This window comes from Ranitomeya variabilis, chromosome 1 (genome assembly GCF_051348905.1).
Source record: "Ranitomeya variabilis isolate aRanVar5 chromosome 1, aRanVar5.hap1, whole genome shotgun sequence".
NCBI lineage: Eukaryota > Metazoa > Chordata > Amphibia > Anura > Dendrobatidae > Ranitomeya > Ranitomeya variabilis.
Genome location: NC_135232.1, coordinates 743,119,005 through 743,144,589, shown reverse-complemented (window position 1 = coordinate 743,144,589; position 25,585 = coordinate 743,119,005). Strand labels below are relative to the sequence as shown.

Below are 25,585 nucleotides of genomic sequence, written 5' to 3'. Positions count from 1 at the left end.
TGTTTACCCTGGTTACCCGGGTGCTGCAGGGGGACTTCGGCATCGTTGAAGACAGTTTCAACGATGCCGAAGTCGTTCCCCTGATCGTTGGTCGCTGGAGAGAGCTGTCTGTGTGACAGCTCCCCAGCGACCACACAGCGACTTACCAACGATCACGGCCAGGTCGTATCGCTGGTCGTGATCGTTGGTAAATCGCTTAGTGAGACGGGGCCTTTAGTGGTGCACCTCTGGCCCCGCTGGCTGTCGGGGCATGCTGGGCGCTTTAGTCTTACAGCAGTTGGTGAGCCGATAGAGAAACATTGATGTAGTTAGAACAAATGCCCAGGAGCATAAGGCAAGGTGTAGGAGGATAGCCTGCTGTCACCCTTACCCTTTAAATTGGATGCAGTGTAATTAATACTTATGTGCCTATCGGGTTCTGTTAGTAAGGGGTTACCATTTCCTTTAGAGACATTATTATAGCTCAGTGACTAACATCTGTTTATCTCCAGTTAGCAGCCACAGCTCATTTTTCTCAGCCATCATTCCTCCTCCACCCCCACCTGTAAAGGAGGGCCTTCACTTAGTCCATGGCCTCCTGTAGGCACTGTAATTAAGCTATGATCACTCACTTCACTGGCAAATTGTGCCATTTAATCCTTGACACACACTACTTGTATTTGGACTAGAATCTGTCCTGAGAAACAGCACCTCTTCAGGTGGCGTCTGGTATCGCAGCTAGAAATGATTTTATTTTATGGATACATAATCTCAAAATCAGCACTTAGGCTGCCGTCACACTAGCAGTATTTGGTCAGTATTTTACATCAGTATTTGTAAGCCAAAACCAGGAGTGGAACAATTAGAGGAAAAGTATAATAGAAACATATGCACCACTTCTGCATTTATCACCCACTCCTGGTTTTGGCTTACAAATACTGAGGTAAAATACTGACCAAATCCTGATAGTGTGACCGCAGCCTTAGACTTATTCTGGGATACATCCTGTATAATACTATGGAGCTACATTCACAATTCTGTTTAACCTCTTCACCCCCAAGGGTGGTTTGCACGTTCATGACCGGGCCAATTTTTACAATTCTGACCACTGTCCCTTTATGAGGTTATAACTCTGGAACGCTTCAATGGATCTTGGCGATTCTGACATTGTTTTCTCATGACATATTGTACTTCATGATAGTGGTAAAATTTCTTCGATATATCTTGCGTTTATTTGTGAAAAAAACATATTTGGCGAAAATTTTGAAAATTTCGCAATTTTCCAACTTTGAATTTTTATGCCCTTAAATCACAGAGATATGTCACGTAAAATACTTAATAAGTAGCATTTCCCACATGTCTACTTTACATCAGCACAAGTTTGGAACCAAAATTTTTTTTTGTTAGGGAGTTATAAGGGTTAAAAGTTGACCAGAAATTTCTCATTTTTACAACACCATTTTTTTTTAGGGACAACATCTCATTTGAAGTCATTTTGAGGGGTCTATATGATAGGAAATACCCAAGTGTGACACCATTCTAAAAACTGCACCCCTCAAGGTGCTCAAAACCACATTCAAGAAGTTTATTAACCCTTCAGGTGTTTCACAGGAATTTTTGGAATGTTTAAATAAAAATGAACATTTAACTTTTTTTCACACAAAATTTATTTCAGCTCCAATTTGTTTTATTTTACCAAGGGTAACAGGAGAAAATGAACCCCAAAAGTTGTTGTACAATTTGTCCTGAGTACGCTGATACCCCATATGTGGGGGTAAACCACTGTTTGGGCGCATGGCAGAGCTCGGAAGGAAAGCAGAGCCATTTGACTTTTCAATGCAAAATTGACTGGAATTGAGATGGGACGCCATGTTGCATTTGGAGAGCCCCTGATGTGCCTAAGCATTGAAACCCCCCACAAGTGACACCATTTTGGAAAGTAGACCCCCTAAGGAACTTATCTAGATGTGTGGTGAGCACTTTGACCCTGCGACTGCTTCACAGAAGTTTATAATGCAGAGCCGTAAAAATAAAAAATCATATTTTTCCACAAAAATGATCTTTTCACCCCCAATTTTTTTTTTTCCCAAGGGTAAGAGAAGAAATTGGACCCCAAAAATTGTTGTGCAATTTGTCCTGAGTACGCTGATACCCCATATGTGGGTGTAAACCATTGTTTGGGCGCATGGCAGAGCTCGGAAGGGAAGGAGCGCCATTTGACTTTTCAATGCAAAATTGACTGGAATTGAGATGGGACGCCATGTTGCGTTTGGAGAGCCCCTGATGTGCCTAAACATTGAAACCCCCCACAAGTGACACCATTTTGGAAAGTAGACCCCCTAAGGAACTTATCTAGATGTGTGTTGAGCACTTTGACCCAACAAGTGCTTCACAGAAGTTTATAATGCAGAGCCGTAAAAATAAAAAATCATATTTTTTCACAAAAATGATCTTTTCGCCCCCAATTTTTTATTTTCCCAAGGGTAAGAGAAGAAATTAGACCACAAAAGTTGTTGTGCAATTTGTCCTGAGTGTGACGATACCCCATATGTGGGGGTAAACCACTGTTTGGGCGCATAGCAGAGCTCGGAAGGGAAGGAGCGCTATTTTACTTTTCAATGCAAAATTGACTGGAATTAAGATGGGACGCCATGTTGCTTTTGGAGAGCCCCTGATGTGCCTAAACATTAAAAAACCCCACAAGTGACATCATTTTGGAAAGTAGACCCCCTAAGGAACTTATCTAGATGTGTTTTGAGAGCTTTGAACCCCCAAGTGTTTCACTACAGTTTACAACGCAGAGCCGTGAAAATAAAAAATCCTTTTTTTTCCCACAAAAATGATTTTTAGCCCCCCAAATTTTTATTTTCCCAAGGATAACAAGAGAACTTGGACCCCAAAAGTTGTTGTCCAATTTGTCCCGAGTACGCTGATACCCCATATGTTGGGGTAAACCCCTGTTTGGGCGCACGGGAGAGCTCGGAAGGGAAGGAGCACTGTTTTACTTTTTCAACTCAGAATTGGCTGGAATTGAGATCGGACGCCATGTCGCGTTTGGAGAGCCCCTGATGTGCCTGAACAGTGGAAACTCCCCAATTCTACCTGAAACCCTAATCCAAACACACTCCTAACCCTAATCCCAATGGTAACCCTAACCACACCCCTAACCCTGACACACCCATAATTCTAATCCCAACCCTAATCCCAACCGTAAATGTAATCCAAACCCTAACCCTAACTTTAGCCCCAACCCTAACCCTATCTTTAGCCCCAACCCTAACCCTAGCCCTAACCCTAACTTTAGCCCCAACCCTAACCCTAACTTTACCTCCAACCCTAGCCCCAACCCTAGCCCTAACCCTAGCCCTAACCCTAGCCCTAACCCTAGCCCTAATGGGAAAATGGAAATAAATACATTTTTTTTAATTTATTATTCTTCCCTAACTAAGGCGGTGATGAAGGGGAGTTTGATTTACTTTTATAGCGTTTTTTTATATCGGATTTTTATGATTGGCAGCTGTCACACACTAAAAGACGCTTTTTATAGCAAAAAAGTTTTTGCGTCTCCTCATTTTGAGACCTATAATTTTTCCATATTTTGGTCCACAGAGTCATGTGAGGTCTTGTTTTTTGTGGGACGAGTTGACATTTTTATTGGTATCATTTTCGGACACGTGACAGTTTTTGATCGCCTTTTATTCCGATTTTTGTGAGGCAGAATGACCAAGAACCAGCTATTCATGAATTTCTTTTGGGGGAGGTGTTTATACCGTTCCACGTTTGGTAAAATTGATGAAGCGGTTTTATTCTTCGGGTCAGTACGATTACAGCGATACCTCATTTATATCTTTTTTTTATGTTTTGGCACTTTTATACGATAAAAGCTATTTTATAGAAAAAATAATTATTTTGGCATCGCTTTATTCTGAGGACTATAACTTTTTTATTTTTTTGGTTATGATGCAGTATGGTGGCTCATTTTTTGCGGGACAAGATGACGTTTTCAGCGGTACCATGGTTGTTTATATCCATCTTTTTGATCGCGTGGTATTCCACTTTTTGTTTGGCGGTATGATAATAAAGCGTTGTTTTTTGGCTCGTTTTTTTTTTTTTCCTTACGGTGTTCACTGAAGGGGTTAACTAGTGGGACAGTTTTATAGGTTCGGTCGTTATGGACGCGGCGATACTAAATATGTGTACTTTTATTGTTTTTCTTTTTTTTTTTTAGATAAAGAAATGCATTTATGGGAATAATATTTTTTTTTTTTTTCTTTATTTAGGAATTTATTTTTTTATTACACGTGGAATTTTTTTTTTTGACTTTGTCCCAGGGGGGGACATCACAGATCGCCGATCTTACAGTTTGCATAGCACTCTGTGAGATCAGCGATCTCACTCATTGCTGCAGGCTTACAGAGCTGCAGCTGCAGCCTGCTCCTGACCCGGAAGTTCTCCCTGCAGGACCCGGATGCAGCCCCGCGGCCATTTTGGATCCGGGGACTGCAGGGAGAAGACGCTCGGTACAAGGTGAGTACATTCCCTTGTACCGATCGTCTCAGGGAAGCCCGCAGGGAGCCCCCTCCCTGCGCGATGCTTCCCTGTACCGCCGGTACACCGCGATAATGTTTGATCGCGGTGTGCGGGGGGTTAATGTGCCGGGGGCGGTCCGTGACCGCTCCTGGCACATAGTGCCGGATGTCAGCTGCGATAGGCAGCTGACACCCGGCCGCGCTCCCCCCGTGAGCGCGGCCGATCGCATATGACGTACTATCCCGTCGATGGCCATACGGGCCCACCCCACCTCGACGGGATAGTACGTCAGATGTCAGAAAGGGGTTAATGCTATTGGTAACAGTAAGTTTATTGGAAAAGACTAAAGGAAGCTCAGCTGAGCCACTATAATAGTTTTTTACAGGATGTAACATGAAATCAGTGCAAGATGAGTAATATATGTACACAGTGACTCCACCAGCAGAATAGTGAGTGCAGCTCTGGAGTATAATACAGGATGTAACTCAGGATCAGTAATGTAATGTATGTACACAGTGACTGCACCAGCAGAATAGTGAATGCAGCTCTGGGGTATAATACAGGAGGTAACTCAGGATCAGAACAGGATCAGTAATGTAATGCGTGCACAGTGACTGCACCAGCAGAATAGTGAGTGCAGCTCTGGGGTATAATGCAGGAGGTAACTCAGGATCAGTACAGGGTCAGTAATGTAATGCATGTACACAGTGACTGCACCAGCAGAATAGTGAGTGCACCTCTGGGGTATAATACAGTATGTAACTCAGGATCAGTGATGTAATGTATGTACACAGTGACTGCACCAGCAGAATAGTGAGTACAGCTCTGGGTGTTGTGGATTCTGTTTGTGGGCTCCCTCTGGTGGTTACTGCTGGTACTGGGTGACTTTGGTGGGTTGCGGCCTTTGGTTTCCACCTGTCCATCAGAGGCTGGGTGTTTCCTATTTTACCTGGCCTTTCTGTCATTCCCTTGCCGGCTATCAATGTATTCAGATGTGCTCTGTTTGGTTCCTGCCTACCTGCTCCCAGATCTTTCAGGATAAGCTAAGTGCTGATTTTCAGTTGTTGGTTTTTTGTCCAGCTTGCTTATTATGTCTCTATGCTAGCTGGTAGCTCTAGTGGACTGAGGTTCTCCCCATGTGCCATGAGTTGGCACATGGGTTCTTGTAATCTCAGGATGGTTTTTTGATTAGGGTTTTTTTGCTGACCGCTCAGACCCCTTTTGTATCATTCTGCTTTCTAGTTTACAGCGGGCCTCAATTTGCTGAACCTATATATATCATCTCTATGTGTGTGCCTTCCCCTCATTTCACCGTCAATACATGTGGGGGGCAACTATACCTTTTGGGGTTCATTCCTCTGGAGGCAAGTGAGGTCTTTATTTTTTCTGCAGTACTAGTTAGCTCTTAGGCTGGTGCGTGGCGTCTAGAACCAACGTAGGCACGCTCCCTGGCTATCTCTAGTTGCATTTGTCAGGCGTAGGGCAGCGGTCAGCCCAGGTTCCATCACCCTAGAGCTCGTTCGATATTTTGTATTCTTTGCTTGTCCCTTGCTATCCCTAGCCATTGGGATTCATGACATCTGGGGTATAATACAGGAGGTAACTCAGGATCAGTACAGGATCAGTAATGTATGTACACAGTGACTGCACCAGCAGAATAGTGAGTGCAGCTCTGGGGTATAATACAGGATATAACTCAGGATCAGTGATGTAATGTATGTACACAGTGACTGCACCAGCAGAATAGTGAGTACAGCTCTGGAGTATAATACAGGATGTAACTCAGGATCAGTACAGGATCAGTAATGTATGTACACAGTGACTGCACCAGCAGAATAGTGAGTGCAGCTCTGGAGTATAATACAGGAGGTAACTCAGGATCAGTAATGTATGTACACAGTGACTCCATCAGCAGTATAGTGAGTGCAGCTCTGGAGTATAATACAGGATGTAACTCAGGATCAGTAATGTAATGTATGTACGCAGTAACTGCACCAGCAGAATGGTGAGTGCATCTCTGGAGTATAATACAGGATGTAACTCAGGATCAGTAATGTAATGTATGTACACAGTGACTGCACCAGCGGAATAGTGAGTGCAGCTCTGGAGTATAATACAGGATGTAACTCAGGATCAGTAATGTAATGTATGTACACAGTGACTGCATCAGCAGAATAGTGAGTACAGCTCTGGAGTATAATACAGGATGTAACTCAGGATCAGTAATGTAATGTATGTACACAGTGACTGCACCAGCAGAATAGTGAGTGCAGCTCTGGAGTATAATACAGGATGTAACTCAGGATCAGTAATGTAATGTATGTAGACAGTGACTGCACCAGCAGAATAGTGAGTACAGCTCTGGGGTATAATACAGGATGTAACCTGGAATCAAGGTTGAATGCACATAACAAATGTCAAGTCTAACCCAAATTCTACCTGGAATGGGTGTAGCTGTACGTGGTAGATGGGTAACATTTGCACCCAGGCCCACAAGCTCAATGACACATATTAGGCGTGGACCCTTGTTTAAATCTTGCATCAGCACCCAAGGAATTACTTATACTTTGGAAAATTATAGGAAAAAATTCTCACCTCCTTTGGATGTCCATTTCATCTGGAGAGGGTCCATTCTGAATGCTCTGGACTTGGCGCTGAGCTGGAGGACCTGAAGAAAATATAAAAAAAAACAAGATGTTGCTCTTTATTGCAATTCAGTTTAAGAAACCACATAAATCCTAAAATGTGTATTAGCCCCGCCCACCTTTAGGTCTTCTTCACAAGACACTGTAGAAGTCCCCTTTAAGGTTGCTATATAAGTGACTCATTTCCTATTAGCCGGGAGCTGTCAGACTCGATAATTTTGCACATTTGCCGTGAACACAAATCCAGATTGTCCTCTTTCCATTTCCATAACTCCCTCTGTAGATATGCAGATGAGTCTTTATGATGGAGACAGATACACAAGCATCTCTATGAGACATAAACATGTCATTCCGCTGTGGCGGTGGAATATTAAGCCATGCCATAGTTAGCCTGGCATCTCCCCGCTAATCATCAGCCACAGAATTTCTGACATACTTGTTGTTCTCTGGGTCTTCGAAAAAGAAAGCTAAAGTGAGGAATGTAATGATCAATAATCCTAATCCCAAAAATGGTCTTATTAACTTGGTCTTAGTCTGAATTCACACCAGGTTGTTTTTTTTTTTTCTTCTATGTAAAAATAAATGGTCCATGTGTCATCTGTCCGTTTTTATGCATGAGAAAAAAAGAAGATGGCTGTTTCCTTCCCACCTTTCTGCTAGCGAACAGTCACTGGATGCGACTTGCATGGCATCTGTGTCTGTATTCCAGGCCCACTTCAATTGGCGAGTTTGATTTGCAAATTGGAAATATAGCTTTTTTTTTTTAAGGATTGCAGAATAGAACACTTATGCAAAAATTGGACATGTTAATGGGACCTGAGGAAGATGTCACTTCCGCATTTATCAAGGCTGGCGTTTTATCCATTAGACTTGATGAAGAGTACTGGAGTAAAATGCGACATAGAAGAGGTGTATAAAATGTACTTCACACTTATTTATGAGACATTGGGACCAAAAGGTGCAATATTTTGTTTCTGTGCTGCTACAAGTTGCACAAAAATTTGCTTAATTTCTGTTTTATGCTAAAGTTCAATTAATTGGTGAAGAAAGTGGCTTTAGCAATTTTTTCAATGCATTGCTGCTTTTCTGACTGCATGCATGGCTTCATGAGCCGCTGTAGACACATATAGAAGTATGTATATACAGTATGTGTACACTCATATGTATAGATGTACGTAGTCTGTCTATATACATAGGTGCAGCTCTAGTTGTGTAGATGGGACAGATCCGTGTGTGTTATAAGGCCACAATGATCACCTGTCATGACCCTGTATCATCACAATAAATAATCTGTGGTTTCCCACCTACTATATTATTCTAACTCTGCAGGTTATCACAGTGCAAAAAGTCAAACGGTCAAATGCCAAACTCAGCCCTGCTACATTTCTTCCCTTCTCCCCACCAAAACACCAGCAGTCCCATTATTACAGAGTGGATTTGTTTTCAGGTGCAGTAACATCCATCAGATCCGTCATCCATTTAGTATCTATTACTGCTCACCCCCGGCATCCTGCTCAGCGTATATTAGATTGTCTATAAATACAAGTTATATTTCACTATTAGCTACCATACGATGCATCGGAATGGGAAAATGCTGCATCATACTAATCCAAAGAAAGGCGTCTATATATAATATCCTAAACCACATCTCTACAGCACGGACAAGTAAAGAATAAGTATTGTTTGCTCACTAGGACCCTGGATTGTGGAGGGCTGAAGATATATATATATATATATATATATATATATATATACATATACGGTATATATATATATATTTTAGAGTACTGTGAGCCGCCTTGATAACCGGGATGATCTATAGATCATCTGCACTTCCCCACCCTCTACATTTAATTCATATTGACTCAAACTTGGCAGGTTCCCTTTCAGATCAGACAGTATTTACTAAAAATCTAAGATTGTTATGAAACAATTGAAGAAACAGCCGAAATATTAAAAGTGACAGAACACAAGTATCATAAACCGGATGACATAGTGAGATAATAAGACGATGATGAAGCCTGACTTTTAAATAACCAAAAACTGCTCAACACGTTACACGAAATATAAGGAAAATAATTACACAAAGAACAGCATTAGTAACCAAAATCGTAAGTTAACAAACAATAAATGAATGATAAAATAAAGAAAAAGCCCCATCACCTACAAGACATTCTGCAAAGGACGAAGCAATCGCAGTGGCACAGACAGAAGCAATGAAGGACCCATTCCTTGCTGACCATGCTATACAAGGCCTTTGAGCAATGTTCAATGGATTCTATTCATTCCCCTTCCTCGCCTGCCCTCCCATAGAGTGCCAGGTTACAACCGCTGTAACCAAATCCCCCACTACAGCGCAGGACGGCATCTCCACCTAAATAGTTTATCATTCCTTCTATTCAGGCTTTTTTTTTTTCTTTGTACATTTCTACTCACAAACAAAAGTAAAAAAGTAAATAAAAAAAAAAAAGGGTGAAAATTTTAGGGGAAAAAAAAAAAAAATCGAAAAAAAAAATCAATCTGCCAAAAGGCATCCTAATATCAACCGTTAAACAGAGCATAAGGTATCGGCTTCTAAAACACTGCATCTTTAAAATTAAATATTAATTGTGTAAATTTCCCATCTGTCTCCTCTTCTTTCTTCTTCGACTGAGCTCGCCGCCTCTTATCTTTTGGGATAGTTTAATATTTCATCTTGGCTCCTATTATTATTTGATGGACGGTTTTGTTTTTATACCGCCCACGTTCAGGGCTATTGTACATCTGTTTTACTGCAGTTCGTGTGCACTGAAGGATAATTCATTACTGGCCCTTGCAAAGTGTCACTGTTTAGCGCAGCTGTCTGTCACTAAATTAATGGGGGTAATAAATGAAATTATGCAAAAAAAAAAAGCAAACCCAAAAGTTATGGTTGTTAAGTAAAGCTCCTACTCTGTATTTCTTCTCTATAAGATAGATCTGCAGCCGGCAGGGGACAATTCTGTGTGGGCTCATTTCTCTACACACAGCTGATCATTGATCTAACTTTATAGATTGCCCCCTAGTGGTGGCAGCAGGCTGCAGAGATTCGAATAGGTAGAATGTGGAAATGTGTTTAAACAAATAGTTTCATATCAAACTAAAATTGCTAGTGCAATTTCATTCTTATAATTATAGTACTCATTGGATTTGTTTTCCAGGTCTTGTGTGCTTGGGAACTCTACGTTCACTTAAGGGGTTATTCCCATCTTCAAAGATGGGTATTGTTGAATAGTTCTAAAAAAAACCAAACAACAGCTTTGGCAATATACTGTTTTACTAAATTTCCGGTAGCTTTTCAGATGCAAACTTATATTAGAAGTAATCTGGCAATACCCATATGGGAAGAATGGAATAACCATTTATAGGGGTTGTTTTATCTTCATGAATAGGTAAAAATGCAAAATGTTTCTACAAACATGCAACTTTGCAATTTACTTGTTAATAAATATCTTCTCCGGTCTCAAGAACAGAGAGACTTTTAACTGTACTGCATATGCTTGTTGCCCAGGTTACCGGCCACCTCTGCAGTCTCTCGGTGGTAGCAAGTCTCCTAGGCAAGGAAAGCGGAGTTTACAAGCGCTGCTCTGAAGATTGCCGGATTGTTGGAGCCACTTTTGCAACATAAAATGATTGATTTTTTAGCCACACGGTCACACCCCATCCATTACACCCCCACCTAGCTAAGCTCTGGGCACTGTTCAGAAAGATGTCAGACCTGCCGGTGAGTGGTGTATAAACACTAAAAGTCACCCAATTTATGTGAAATATTGAGTAGGGCAAACATTTTACTTTTCAAACAGATTTATGCCAAAAACTGTTAATTGGGGGCAATGTATATTCAACATCCTCCCTGCAGAAGTGAAGACCATTCACAATGCTGGGTAACTGATCCATTAGGAGAGCCTGATTTCCTAAACATGGCTGGGGCTGCAGGTGTCACCATCCGAAGTTGCCATTGATTGACGGTCACTCCAATATTCACAAGTTACTATCTATCCACAGACTAAACTATGAACTGCTGATCGCTGGGGTCCCACCAGAAATGGGTTTTGGAACAGAGTGGTGATCACTCTATTCATTGTCTGTAGGTCGAATGAAGTGCTTTGTGATCTGAGACAGTCCCATACACAAGGAACGGATCGGTGGCATGTCTGTGTCACAGAACCCAATGCTTGGGATTGCTGAGGTCCCAGCAAACAGAAGGTTTTCTTTTAAAGATGATGCACCATAAAACTCCAATAAAACATGCAAAAGTCAAGGTCCTGGGACAGCAAACTGCTCATCACTTTATTAATCCATATGGTTTGATACTTCTACCACAAGGAACCTTTGTCAAATCATGTGCTAGACAAGGAGCAAACCTAACCCTATAGGATCTATAAAAGCAACCAGTTAGCTGGTTGAACATTCCCACCTTTTGGTTATGGTCAAAAGGCTTTTCTCAATTTGTCTTCAGAAGAGCTCTTTCTTCTGCCTTCCAGCTTTCTAATTGCCAGTGCTACTCATTGACAGATCGGACCAGCGGCATGGTTGCACCGCTGGCCTAGGCTGTGAACACTTCCATGCTGCTAATTGAGGTAGCTTGGCTTCTGCGGCATCGGAGAAGTGCAGGGGTACTCCAATAATAGGTGCACGATTCCTAATGAATTTAGAGCATCATATTGCAGCACATTCGGCACAAAGACTAGTGTAGAAAACATTTTCTAGTCCTTCCTCTCAAGCATGAATGAGTTTTAGACCACTAGATGGCAGACTAGAGGTAATGAACTGTCCAAAGAGCTGTATAGCAAACGCGGGTGGTGATGTATGGGCGGAGGAATACCATTCTTATCATGGCTTTTCATCACTTGTGGTGAGAGAAGATTCCATAATTGGGATATTTTATCCCTCCCTTCATGAATACTTTAAATAACCCACAGTCACCCATCACCATACATCTCATCAATGCCTATCGGAGATACTTGGTCCAGCCACGTTCCAGTCATGTATATAATGCGTAGCTCCAAAACCTTTTATCTTGGCTCAAACACAAGTGAGACTTAGAAAAGAGTCAACCCGAGAGAGAGTGGGCGTTCAGTGGTATGAGCACTGGTCCATGCAGTCTTTCTAAAGACAGCCGGGCCAGCGGACGAGAGCACCCATTGATCCCGTGTCTCTACAACATGCATGCTTGTAATCCTCTCTACTTAAAGGGATTGCACCAAAACTGCCACCTATGCACAGAAGTTGATTGCTGGGGTCCCTACACTGCTCACAACAATAGGGTCCTGAGCTCGACAATTGTATTGAGCAGCAGATAAGCATATGCACTTCTGCTCTAGTCTAGGGGACTAACAGAGATCCTACAGCTCTTGGCTATGTCCATCAGTCCCAAGGACTTACTTGTCCGCCACTTAAAGATAAGCGAACATGCCAAACTCAGGATTTGTCAGATTCAGTCAAATTCTGGCCAAGAATTTAGTCAATGCAAATCAAATACTCCCAAAATGGCATTGAAAAAAGAAATACAATTTATTAGCCTTTGTTTTTCCAACCCCAATGCATAAGTGGCTGTTCTGGGAATGAAATCAAACTGCAAAAGCTCCCTGTATGTATAATGGCCAACATTTCGGTCATCTGTGGACCTTGGTCAATGCCTGTCTGTATCAGGGAGCATCATTTTGAGATTTAGAAACCCCTTAAACAACATTGTAGTGATGCTTCAGTCATTCACCTATCAGTCCCAGCACATCCCGGCAGAAGCCAGACATTGCCAACCAGTGAGGACGGTTCCTGCTAATTGGCATCAGGATTTTATTTGCTGGATTATCAGACCATTGGGTGCTACAATAATCACATTTTACTCTAATGTGCAAAGTATTTACTAAGAGTAAATGAAGACAACGAGAAACCCTGTAATAACTTTTATCCTTCATTACCCAGTCTTCTGGAGAGCACATGTGGCCTCCAGAGATGTATCCGGATCTCTAGACAAAGGAGCCTGGACGATGAAAATGCCAGCCAAGAGATCGCCTTACCGAAACTGCTCAATGGATTAGGTTAATTAAATAGTCTGTTAAAAATAGGTCTTTATAGTCCCACAATGAATCCATGTGACTGAGGGCAATCGTAAGGGTTTCAATAAAGTAAAGAGATTTTTTTAAGGAGATTTCCCTATGGCAGCAAATACAAGGGGTAAAAAACCGTTTCACATGCAGTTGCAAAAGCATTTGCAACTATTTTTTTTCCATTCTCTAAAGTAGACCTGGGCAAAGTGCAGCCCACGGGCCACATCTGGCCCTCTGGTTGTCCCAGTCCAGCCCGTGAACCGAGACAACTCGGGGGGCTGAAACCAGTGACTTATGGGCCGCACCTTGCCCTCACCATCCTGCCAGCCCCCGCCCCCAGAAAGTCAGTGCACCGAATAGAGCAGAGGCACTAGAAAAGTGCCTGGGCAATGGGATCAAGGTGAGTATGTGATTTTTTTTTTCATGTGCATGGGATATTTGGCTGGACATATGGGGAGCCTATGGGGTCTCATACTGGACATATGGGGAGCCTATGGGGTCTCATGCTGGACATGGGAAGCCTATGGGGGTCTCATGCTGGACATGGGTAGCCTATGGGGTCTCATGCTGGACATGGGGAAGCTATGGAGTCTCATGCTGGACATGGGGAGCCTATGGGGTCTCATGCTGGACATGGGGAAGCTATGGAGTCTCGTGCTGGACATGGGGCTATGGAGTCTCATGCTGGACATGGGGAAGCTATGGAGTCTCATGCTGGACATGGGAAGCCTATAGGGTCTCATGCTGAACATGGGGAGCCTATGGGGTCTCATGCTGGACATGGGGAAGCTATGGAGTTTCATGCTGGACATGAGGAGGCTATGGAGTCTCATGCTGGACATGGGGAGGCTATGGAGTCTCGTGCTGGACATGGGAAGCCTATGGGGTCTTGTGCTGGACATGGGGAGGCTATGCGGTCTCATGCTGGACATGGAGAGGCTATGGGTTCTCATGCTGGACATGGGGAAGCTATGGGTTCTCATGCTGGACATGGGGAAGCTATGGGTTCTCATGCTGAACATGGGGAAGCTATGGGTTCTCATGCTGAACATAGGGAAGCTATAGGTTCTCATGCTGTATATAAGGGCTGTGTGGGGGCTCGAACAGTATATTGAAGGGGCTGTGGGCGGGCTCAAATGGAGGTCAGCATATTTAATTCTGCTCAATATTAAGTGATACAAACAAAAAAATATTGAGTAGAATTAATTTCAGCCTATTGGTTCGGCCCTCCACAACAGTCATGGTCTCTCATGTGTCCCCTCAGGAAAATTAATTGCCCGCCCCTGCCCTAAAGGCATTTAAACTAAAGTAGGTTCACCAATATTTTAATAAAAGAAAATTGAGACCATGGAGACGCCATAGACCTGCATAGGACCTGTATACATAAACCAGTACACTATTATTGAACCTTTGTGGAGTCTGATTTTTTTGCCGTCGTTTTACTCCATTCCATTGTGGTGTATGAGCGGGAGTCTCACCCCAGCCATTTTCTAACCAGCATGCAGATCTTCCATAGATGGGAAATTCGGCTTCTTTCTAACTACTGGCAAAAGGGCTTGGCCAACCTGTAGGAGCCCTGTATTAGTCACCTGGACTGGACGCCATGTTGGTACACCTTGTCTCTCCTCCCTCTCTTGTATATAGATGTAGAGCGTGGAGCAAGACATGACTACAGGTCCAACGCCAACTGGAGTTTTGTAATTTGTAACCATGGAAATACATAAGTTTGCAATGCAGCTGTGTACTGTACACAAAACGGCAGGCAACTTTTTTTTTTTTCTTTAAAGCAAGACTATTTGCAGAGTATCTTAATTATACATTTTGGATATATATCAAGTCTTCAAAACCCGGAAATTTGTGCATTTCAGTGTTTCCATAAATGCAGGAAAAATTTCAGTTGTAGAAAGTAACTTGTCCTGTAGATAAAAAGTATTCAATTACATCTAAATCTCCATTTGTAAACTACGGAAGAAAATTCCCCCTTTTCTCTTCGCCTGCAACAAATCAGGGATTCTCTTCTAGAGTTCCACTGCTCTAAATACAACCAGCTATTTCTGTTTTACCGAGCTTATTGGGAAATATTTTTAGCACATGCTCACGCCTCGACGCAGTGATGTGCGAACACCTCGGGTCACATTTAATGAAAAACTTAATTTTGTGCCTGTTATGTAACAGCTATGGAACCTCCTCGTGTCATTTATGGATTATCTCTATGGATGATGGCTTGCGGGCTGGAGAAATACATCCTGCACAGTATTCCTCTGATTTAAGCTCCGTGTGCAGGCCAAGATTGTACGAAGGGACGCAGAATCCTTACTCCAGTCCTTACCGCTCCAAATGCATATTCAGCACTATTGCACCGCCATATTGTGCTGGATTACAGATTTAGTTTCCCCCTAGAAGCAATGATTCATAATATGGCATATGATGATGGGGCAAAATGAAAATACTAAAATAAATAGGTTAATACTGATAAATTATATTAATGTACATAATCCCTAATAACATACAAAGAAAAAAAGTCTACAATTATGATGTATTCCTAGATTTCTTATAAATTAGTTTTATTAAATTATTTCTTTTGTATTAGCATTGTAATGCATTTTTTAATCTATTTATCATTAGTATATCTTACATTCGTATTGTACTTTTTATTGTGGTAGTATTCTGTATTTTTATTTTTTTCATAATTATTCTATTATGCTTCTTACTAACATTATCATATTTTTTTTACAAATATTTATTTTCCAATTATTTTACAGCCTATTTATTTACATTTTCTAAGATCCATTCACACAAATATCACAACCTCTGTCTATAACACAACCCCTAATATAGTTTGTCAGCTTTCCGCGATGGCAGGAATAAGAATCGAACAAGAAGAGACGTATTCCCAGTCATTGCTTTTAGTTAAAAGTTTTAAAAGTTTTTTGAAAGTTTTTTATATTTTATAATATTTACTTTTGCTAATATTATATTTTATGCCAAACCTTCAGAAGAAAGTTACGGGAATTAAAAATGAATACATAAGGTCAATAAATCAATGGGACATTATGAATGAGACGTTTAGCACGTGTCCGGTATGCAGCGTAATGTTAAGTCATTGAGAGGTTAACGAGAAGCATACTCACAGGTCAGGTTGATAGTGGCCAAGCCAAGAATTAAGCCCCCAAAAGACTTCCAGGGATATTTTGGACAGAAAGTCCTCCAATCAGGGCAGCGGTGACGGAAAAAGCGAACGGGAGTCCAGCTAGACCATATATGTATCCGAATAGACAGACTCCAGAGACTGAAACAGGAGCTGTCTGTCAGGATCAGACCTTGCCTCCCTATAGCCAGCATCACATGTCACTTGTCAGAGTAAAATACAGAAAAGGAACCAGATTTACAAAGACAAAAAAAGTCAAAATATAATATAGATTTGTCTTACGGTAAATTTAAAAAGCTGTAAATTAAAAATCATCTTTTTAGATTTTGTAGATTTTTTTTCTGCAACTATACTTTTATTTTTCTTTAGAGATTTGTTAGAATATTTGTTTGTTTGTCTTTCGCAATTTAGTTTTTTTTTACTTTTTTGTTTTTGAATAATTGTTTTTGTTTAATGTAATCTGAAGTTTTCAACTGATTCATTACTGAGAGTCAGTGGAAAAAAAAAAAAGTTACCGCCTTTTAGTTTTTAGAAACCAGTCTGATTTTACATGGATGTAACGATGAAAATAGATGTAAAGCCAAAGGGTTTTTTGCAGCATTTTTAATGCAAATTTACAGTACCAGCAAAGTCTGAGATTTTAGAAATCTAATGCACACAGTTTTTGTTTTTTTTTTGTCATCAGGATTTTGTGCTTTGCATGTTTTGGTTTTTTTTTTGCACAATGGAGCATGTCACTTCTTTCAGCGTTTTTTCAATGTTTTTCACCCACTGAAATGAATACGTGGTAAAAAAAACACCAAAAAACACAGGTATCAACTTTTGCTGCGTTTTTTGTGCCAAAACTTAACTCTATATAATAGGACTTTTTTTCTTAATAGTAAACTTTACCGCATGTACAAGAGACAAATCTAACATGCCAAAACCCCCACCGAAAGTGCAGCAAGAAAAAATAAAGAAAACATGCTTTTTTTCCTGCCGCTTCTTTCTTGCCAAGAGATCAGGTTTTGCTGCAGAAAAAAAATGCTGAAAAAACGCCCTGTGTGAATCTGGCCTTAGGCGAATTGCAGTCAAGTGGTTCAAAAGTGGATCAGAATGGAAGTCAGCGAGCAGGAAGTATTTAGGCACATGCACAGTACACTATATACATATTGCTAAAGGACAAGAGAAGAGTTTTCTTTTTCTGGGAGCATTTTTTTTTAAACGGTAATTGACCTCTGATTTGTGCTCCCAAACTGCGGCCAGGTATATTTTTCACTGAAACGCTGAGGATAAAATGTAGTTAGAATATATGCATGTATGCTTATGTACCCACAAGGGAGAGATCTGTCAGTCACCTGCAGCAATGCTGGGGGAAGCCACATTTGTAAAGAAACTGCAGAGACTATTATGCTTGGCTGCAGCCATAGAGTGATCGATGCTACCCTTAGTTTGGGCATTATGAGTCAAATGACAGGGTCATTTCTATCTTCTTAAATGGGTTTTGTCAGAGCTTGTAAATACAAACAATTTTACAATTTACAGCCCTTCTTGAGATACTAATACAAGCGTATCATCAATGTAGCCAATCAACAAGTGTAGCCCTATCAAAGCAACCTGGGCTTCCATAACCCCTCAGCAGGGCCACATGCTGATAGCCTCCATACCATGCCGCATTGATTCAGTAATTGATGCAAAGGAGCCCTGACCAAGTATTGAGTGCATTTACTGAACATACATTTCAGTAGGCCAACATATCAGATTTTAAAATCATTTTTCAAGCTGGTGTTATAAAGTATTCTAATTTACTGAGATAAGGACTTTTGGGTTTTCATTGGCTGTAAGCCATAATCATCAACATTAACAGAAATAAACACTTGAAATAGATCACTCTGTTTGTAATGACTCTATATAATATATGAGTTTCACTTTTTGTATTGAAGAACTGAAATAGAATATAAAAAATTTAATTTACTTTTGTGAGAAGCACTCGTGTTATGATCTGGTGGCCTAAGAGCAGCATGAGACGTACTCTGGAGAAGGTGGTACCTGTACTGACCACAGACCCTGAACTTAACACCGCAACTAGAAGTAGCCGTGGAATGTACCTAACACTCCCTGGACATCTCGACACAGCCGGAGGACTAATTACCCCTAGAGATAGAAAAGGGAAAACTATCTTGCCTCAGAGAAAATCCCCAAAGGATAGACAGCCCCCCACAAATATTGACTGTGAGAGGAGAGGGAAAAACATACACAGACTGAAATCAGAATTTAGCAAAGGAGGCCACTTCTAGCTAAATAGAAAGGATAGGACAGAGTACTATGCGGTCAGTATTAAAACACTAGAAAATATCCACCACAGAAAATACAAAATCTCCACAGCTAACTAAAGATATGGAGGGTATATCTGCATCTCCAGAGATACCAGCTTGGCTAAACAAATCCTTATACAGAACAAGCTGGACAAGACAAAAACATGAAAAAGAACTGAACAATAAGGCCACAGCATGTGGACAGCAAAAATCAAGGCCAGAACTTATCTTTGTTGAAATGAACAGCAAAGCAGGAGAGACCAAGAAAGGATGTGAATCCTCCAGGAACAATGGACAACTGGCACTGACTAAAGGGTCAAGCAAGGCTAAATAGCCCAGTCAGAATTGCAAAAAGTGAACACACCTGACAAATGCTGCGACTCAGAGACAGCAGCGCTACCACTTACAACCACCGGATGGAGCCCAAGAGCAGAATTCACAACACACTTGTATATTAGCACAGCAGATCTAACGTAATACTGGATCTCCAACAGAACGATGGATTATTAGTGGATTTTAACATTTCCGATTTACTGGAATAAACAACGAACCTCGTGCCTCAACCAATGACCATTCGTCGGTTAATGCTGTTGCTCATGGTGGCGAATCAGCTGTCCTTAACCAATGTGTCATTTATTTTTTTCCCTGTTTCCATCAGTGAGACATGTGACAAGTGTCATTACTGTGATGTCACTACTACATCATCTTCACATTTACCGGATGATGATGACTTTGCAAAATATGTAACTTTAAGCAAGCATAGTCATATTATTAAATAAATGAATTTGGATCTCCAACTGCCCCTCAATACCAGTTCAGGACTAAAAGAAACCTAATTTTGGACTTTTTTTTTTCTTTAGTATCAGGCATTTAAAGGGCCAGCATCATACTACAGCCCCTTAAAGGGGCGTTCTAGCTTTTTATGAAGATTTATCACTGTGTAATGACAAAAAGTGCATTTTTCAAATACGGTATATGTTTTAATGTTTCTCTATTTTCCAGATCGCCACTTGCGTGCTGTCAATGACTGGAAATAATTTTGTTTACATCCAGATGCTAAAAACCTGAAGATAACCAACACTTTCCACGGATGAGTGTTTGCTACAATGGTATCCGGTCTAGACTATCCTCTGAGGACTAAGGACATTAGCAACACAAACCACTACGACAGTTTGCTACAATGTATCAGTGCAGGTATAGTGTAGTAGTATTGATACAAGTGTGGCAAACCCTCCGTAAGGGAACAGCGTGCCGCGAGTTGGCGTGTAGGTGGCTAAATGAAATTGTGATGACTTTTTATGCTTTTACCTCCGTCTTGTGAGTTCATGATATTGAGGGCGAACAGCATGGCATTGGAGAAAGCAGTGGCTTCTTCTTTGCTTGCAAAGTTCAAGCCGTACACCTGTCGGGCGTCCCTCCATTGGTGAAAGGTTGGCGTGGCCTGGTTATATTTCAGACCTTTCACCAGGGAATAGTTTATGACTACCTGAAAGGAAGAAATGTGATATTTACACAATGGAAGCAGAGGATCCTGATAGAAAGTTACAGAATAGCGAGGCTGGAAACTTACTGACAGACGGTGCATTAATAAGAAAATCTGAAAAACATGGCTGCCTTCTTACAAAACAACAAGGAATCGTGACTTTTATTTTCTTTTTATTATTAAAGCAATCTTGTCCTTCTTCAATCTTATGATTAAGGAGCCGGGGAGCTGCACTTTTCACCCGTTTCTCATTTTGCATTACAAAGGATAAAATTTGTACCTATATCCACAGTAAAAAATTGACATGCGCTCCCCTTTGTGTCAATTTATGCTATGGCTATATTTTGCTGTGAATATATTTTGCAGCCATATCTGCTGGCACTATCGAACACAACGGCTTTTCCGCAAGCAACTAAATCTCCGAGCACAAGAAAATACTCGGAGACCACCCGAGCATGCTCAGAGAAACCCGAGTAATGAGCATACTCGCTCATCACTATGTCAGAATAATAATTCTGGCTTCCTGCAGCCACCACACGAGGCAGCGCTGTGCTTTGTGCGGACGTTGTCCTGACTGCGCTCAATGACCGCCATAGGCTCATAAGCGCCACCTAGTGGTGACAGCAACAAAACCAAATCATGCTTCTGATCAGGAAGCAATCATTTCAGACTATACGTACTTGTTGATCCTGAAGTTTCACTCCAACTACTCTGAAGGTGTTGTTGGCAGTATTATGGTAAATGTTAATCCGGCTGAAGCCCTGCTGTCCGGGTTTGATTGGCACCCATTTCTTGCTGGTGTCATCGTAGATCATGACAGAAGCACGAGCTTGGCAGATACTCTGTTCACTGAAATCAGAAGAGAAAGAACAGGATTAGCCATGATGGATGATCCCACAACCCCAAGGAACACACAAACCATCCTCCATTCACAGAGCACAGGCTGCCTGAGAGTTGGTCACAGCCGTGATTCACCTGCAACTGTTCACGATCTCTGCTTCTTGCCAGTGACTTCATACAGTCTGGTTTATTGTCAGAGAATGAAAATCCTAATATTTCTCACTGCTTAGTTTCTTATTGTACTGAGCCTAAACGATTCTCTATGATCTAAACTACGTGGACTGCAGATACAATGGTGACAAACCCTCAGCTGTGAAAATATTATGTTTATAAGTTAGCATTGTACCAAGAGTGACTGCAAAAGGTCCAAAGATGGGCACAAGCCTTCGGTCTGGTCCATTTCGGCAAGACAGCGGTCTGTGGATGGGTGCGAGCCACATGCTGGACCAATTTATCAAGAAGGATTCCTGCACACAGCGTCACTAGTGAATGGAGGCTATTCAGATCTTTCTGGGAAATGGAGTTCTATTAACCATTTTCACTGTTTGATAACTTGTATCGCAGAAGACTCAGTCTGCAACTTTTTTTTGTCTTAACATAATAGCGCCCTCTACTGTCTTTGGAGGAAACGTAACATCACTCCAAACGAGGTGTGATAATTATTTTATTATGCATTTGTGTAAGAGTGAAGTATGTTCTCATATATTAATATATGTGCTAAATACATAATTACAAAAAAACACACTGTCCATGTAACGCTACAGTGCCTTGCAAAAGTTTTTGAATTTCCACAAAAATTTTAAATAACCAATACATTTCGTTCAACATCACAATTGTGATCCACTTGTTGTTGATTCTTCACCAAAAATGTACATTTGGTATCTTTATGTTTGAAGCGTGATATGTGGGAAAAGGTTGAAAAGTTCCAGGGGGCCGAATACTTTCACAAGGCACTGTATATGTCTGTGAGCTATATGTACTAATCTTATAAACAAATTTACATATTAGTAAACTGTAGACAGATGTATCATCACTGCTCTTCTTATGTAATACCTTACTCATTAGTATAGACAGACTGTATATAAGAAGAGTAGTGATGATGATATATCTAACAACTTCCATGTTTCCTTTAGATGAACCTTACACGATAATTTATTTCCAACATAAAAATAAAGGTTTCTTTGCCTTCTGTACTTATAGATTAAAGCCACGTTATGTTCATGACCATGTCAGGCCAGTTTCACACGTCAGTGTCTCCAGTACGTGTAGTGACAGTTTTCTCACGTACCGGAGACACTGACACACGTAGACCCATTTAAATGACTGGGTCTCTGCACATGTCAGCGTGTTTTGTGTTTTGACGGACCGTGTATCTGTGTGCAAAACACGCAGATATGTCTGTTTTAACCCAGACACATAGGCTGCCAAACGTTCCACACTCGTGCACACAGAGAACAGTGTACACTCTCCTCCGCGTGTACGGACGGCTTCGGGGAAAGCAGCGCTACTGTAAGTGCTGTTCCCCTGCGTGTGGTGCTGAACACGGCTTTCATCCATTGTCCCCTTTCCCTGCCGGCGAGCAGCGGGAACAGGGGACAATGAATGAAAGAAAACCCGACGTGGGGTCCCCCTATATTTTTAAACCAACCTGGCAAAACTCACAGGTGCTGATTTTCCCACCTTGAAGAGTTCATTTTAGTTCAGGCCGGCAGGGAGCGCAGCTTTGGTGACGTCACCGCTAGTCACTGAGTCTGTGCTCCCAGCATTTCATTCATTCCCCAGTAGTTTGCAGCCAGGAGCAGCCGCAATAGCAGCGCTCCCATTTGTAAACTGTACATTCCCCTAGATATGGATTACTGCGTGGGACTGACTGTACGCCGGACAGGTATGGGTATATTGTTGGTTTATTATTTTGATATTTTTTACAGGAGATCGAGGGCTTCGCTTTGACTGGCAGACTAATAAAGATGGAAAAACTGTGTATATTGTTTTATTTCATTAAAAGACTTTATTCTTACTGTGTGGTGTTTGATTAACCCTAGGATTAGTAATCGATAGGTGTCTTATTGACACCTCTCCATTACTAAGCCGGCTTAATGTCACCTTACAATAGGAAGGTGACATTAACCCCTCATTACCCCACTTGCCACCACTACAGGGCAAGTAGGAAGAACCGGGCAAAGCTCCAGAATTGGAGCATCTAATAGAAGTGCATTTTCTGGGCAGCTGCGGGCTGCTGTTTTTAAACTGGGGGGGGGGGGGCATATCCATGGCCCCTTACCAGCCTGAGAATAGCAGCCCGCACCTGTGAGTTTTGCTGGGTTGGTTTAAAAATATAGGGGGGACCCCACGTCGGTTTTTTTTTCATCCCTTCACCCCTGCTCACCGGCCGAGCAGGGGAGAAGGGATGAGCGCCGGCTTCAGCACCACACGCATGGGAACAGCGCTTACTGTAGGGCTTCTTCCCCGACGGCCATCCGTGTGGTACTGATGCGGCACACGTGTGCCGCATGTAGGACACACACTGACATGGATACCTCCAAAAATATCAGGATGTGTGAAACCGGCCTAAGGCTACGTTCACATTTGTGTTGTGCGCCGCAGCGTCGGCGCCACAGCGCACAACGCAAACAAAAACGCGGCAAAATGCACGCTAAAACGCTACGTTTTGCGCCGCATGCGTCCTTTTTGGCTGAAAGTTGGACGCAAAAAAAATGCAACTTGAAGCGTTTCTTGCGTCCAACGCTTGCGGCCATGCGGCGCAAAACGCAGCACAACGCATGTCCATGCGCCCCCATGTTAAATATAGGGGCGCATGACGCATGCGGCGACGCTGCGGCGCCCGACGCTGCGGCGCTGACCGCAAATGTGAACGTAGCCTAAGACTGTGATCCATGTTCTCTTATACTATAGCCTCTATGAAGTCAGCCTTTTTTTTTGCACAATATAGGGGTATGTAGGTGCCAACCGTGTTGTACAGCCTGTCACTCATTAACCAATTAAATGCTGACAATCACATGATCAGAGTGCTGATGGATAACCTTCTTCTATGATACGCTATGTATTTTTAATTTTCTATCTATTTAAGATTTAATCCCAGGACAAAAGAGCTACAAAGGAAAAGTGCTAGCCACTGAGCCACTGTCTAATGCACTAAGTATTTCTATCAACCACTATTTTAAAAATCTCTGATTTCTGTCAGTGTAAGAAAAAAAAACATCCCACCCAGCAGGTGACAACTTGCCCTGTCCTAGTATCTCAGCAGTGAAATGTATCTGCAACATCACAAATCTTCATTACCAACACTGATACATTGTTACAGCCTGTCAGCTGTGAAGGTAGGACAGGGAATTACATATAAGTATAATAGGAGGTTGCAGAACTTTTTATTATACAGTCATTTATCTAAAAATGGAAAACCCCTTTAAGAATGGTATACTTACTGGTGTTTCAAGGCACCAAGGGTCAGACTGGTGCACAGTGCACCCTTATATTTAGGGTCAGTTATCGATCCTGTTGCTATAATAACCTGATCCGAGCCCCTTCTTTTCATGGGCCCCCAGCAGCTCCATGGGGGGCCGCCTCTATGAATTATGCGGCCTTGTTATATATGACCCCTGGCGTCCTAGACTGCTTCTGCTGCCCCCAAAATAGACTGTACCGGAACCACGTGAACACTCGTGTATGATACAGATGGACACATGGAGATCTGCCATCACTTGGTCATACATCTGCAGGTTGTGTATCACTTCTTTATAGCGTTCATGATCTCTGCTTGCTGTCAGTGAATGGGCAGCTTCCTCGTTTTTTCCTGAGGATGAAAATCTGTCCTCAGAGAGCCCTGATACACTGTAACAAACCATGCTTCAGCATGAACCTTGCCATGTGATGCTGGTAGCCGGATGCATGACAGTTATAGTTCTTCTGTGTGGGCATCACACAATCAGCACAAATGACAGCAAGCAGAGCTCTGGCAAAATAGCGATAAACTGATCTATACAGTGATTTACACAATGTACATGATTCAGTTATTGAAACCAGTAATACCACTTATAGGGGTTGATGGCAGAGGGGGTGTATGCACGTCAGACTAGGAACCTCCAAATATTATCACATATTCTCAATTTCTTTCCTACAACAAACTGACTACTGGAGTGTCCTATGTTAAAGGGGGTGTCTATGATGACACAACCCCTTTTAGTGTCATCCTCTAACCCTGCCCTGGTTTTGAGGTAGGACAGACCCTCATCATTCCCATGTGGATTAGGGCATTAACCTCTTTGAGTAGGACAGCCATGGTACCCCTCAATACCAAGGGTCGGTACTACACTCCTGTACGATATAACAGACTATATAGATATGACCGGTGTACATGTGTTCTCTGTATATCAGATTTCTCCTCCCCCACACGGGCCATACTCACCCTCTGGGCATCTCACCCCGGCCACAGTCCTGCTGGCCAAACAGTGGCAAGAGTCCTCAGTACAGTGGCCGCCTTAGACTGCAGCTCCTGGCATTGACTAATACCTGTTCCTATTAATATAACTATGCATAGCTGCTAATTATAACATCCGCAGCTCCATAGACATTCCAGGCCG

At 42.0% G+C, this 25,585-nt stretch overlaps 1 protein-coding gene across 10 annotated transcripts in view; it reads right to left on the bottom strand.

Moving 5' to 3' along the window:
* EVL (Enah/Vasp-like) overlaps positions 1–25,585 on the bottom strand; it is a 164,263-nt gene that overhangs the window by 44,417 nt on the left and 94,261 nt on the right. For 8 of the 10 annotated variants that reach the window (XM_077269451.1, XM_077269492.1, XM_077269476.1 and 5 more), the window contains exons 2-4: positions 20,828–20,996; positions 19,973–20,150; positions 7,105–7,177 (exon numbers count right to left, since the gene is read on the bottom strand). In XM_077269451.1, the coding sequence (XP_077125566.1) occupies positions 7,105–7,177; positions 19,973–20,150; positions 20,828–20,996 (420 nt within the window). Of the gene's footprint in view, positions 1–7,104; positions 7,178–19,972; positions 20,151–20,827; positions 20,997–25,410; positions 25,496–25,585 lie in introns of those variants that run through there. The other 2 variants (XM_077269444.1, XM_077269482.1) reach the window with 2 other exon arrangements.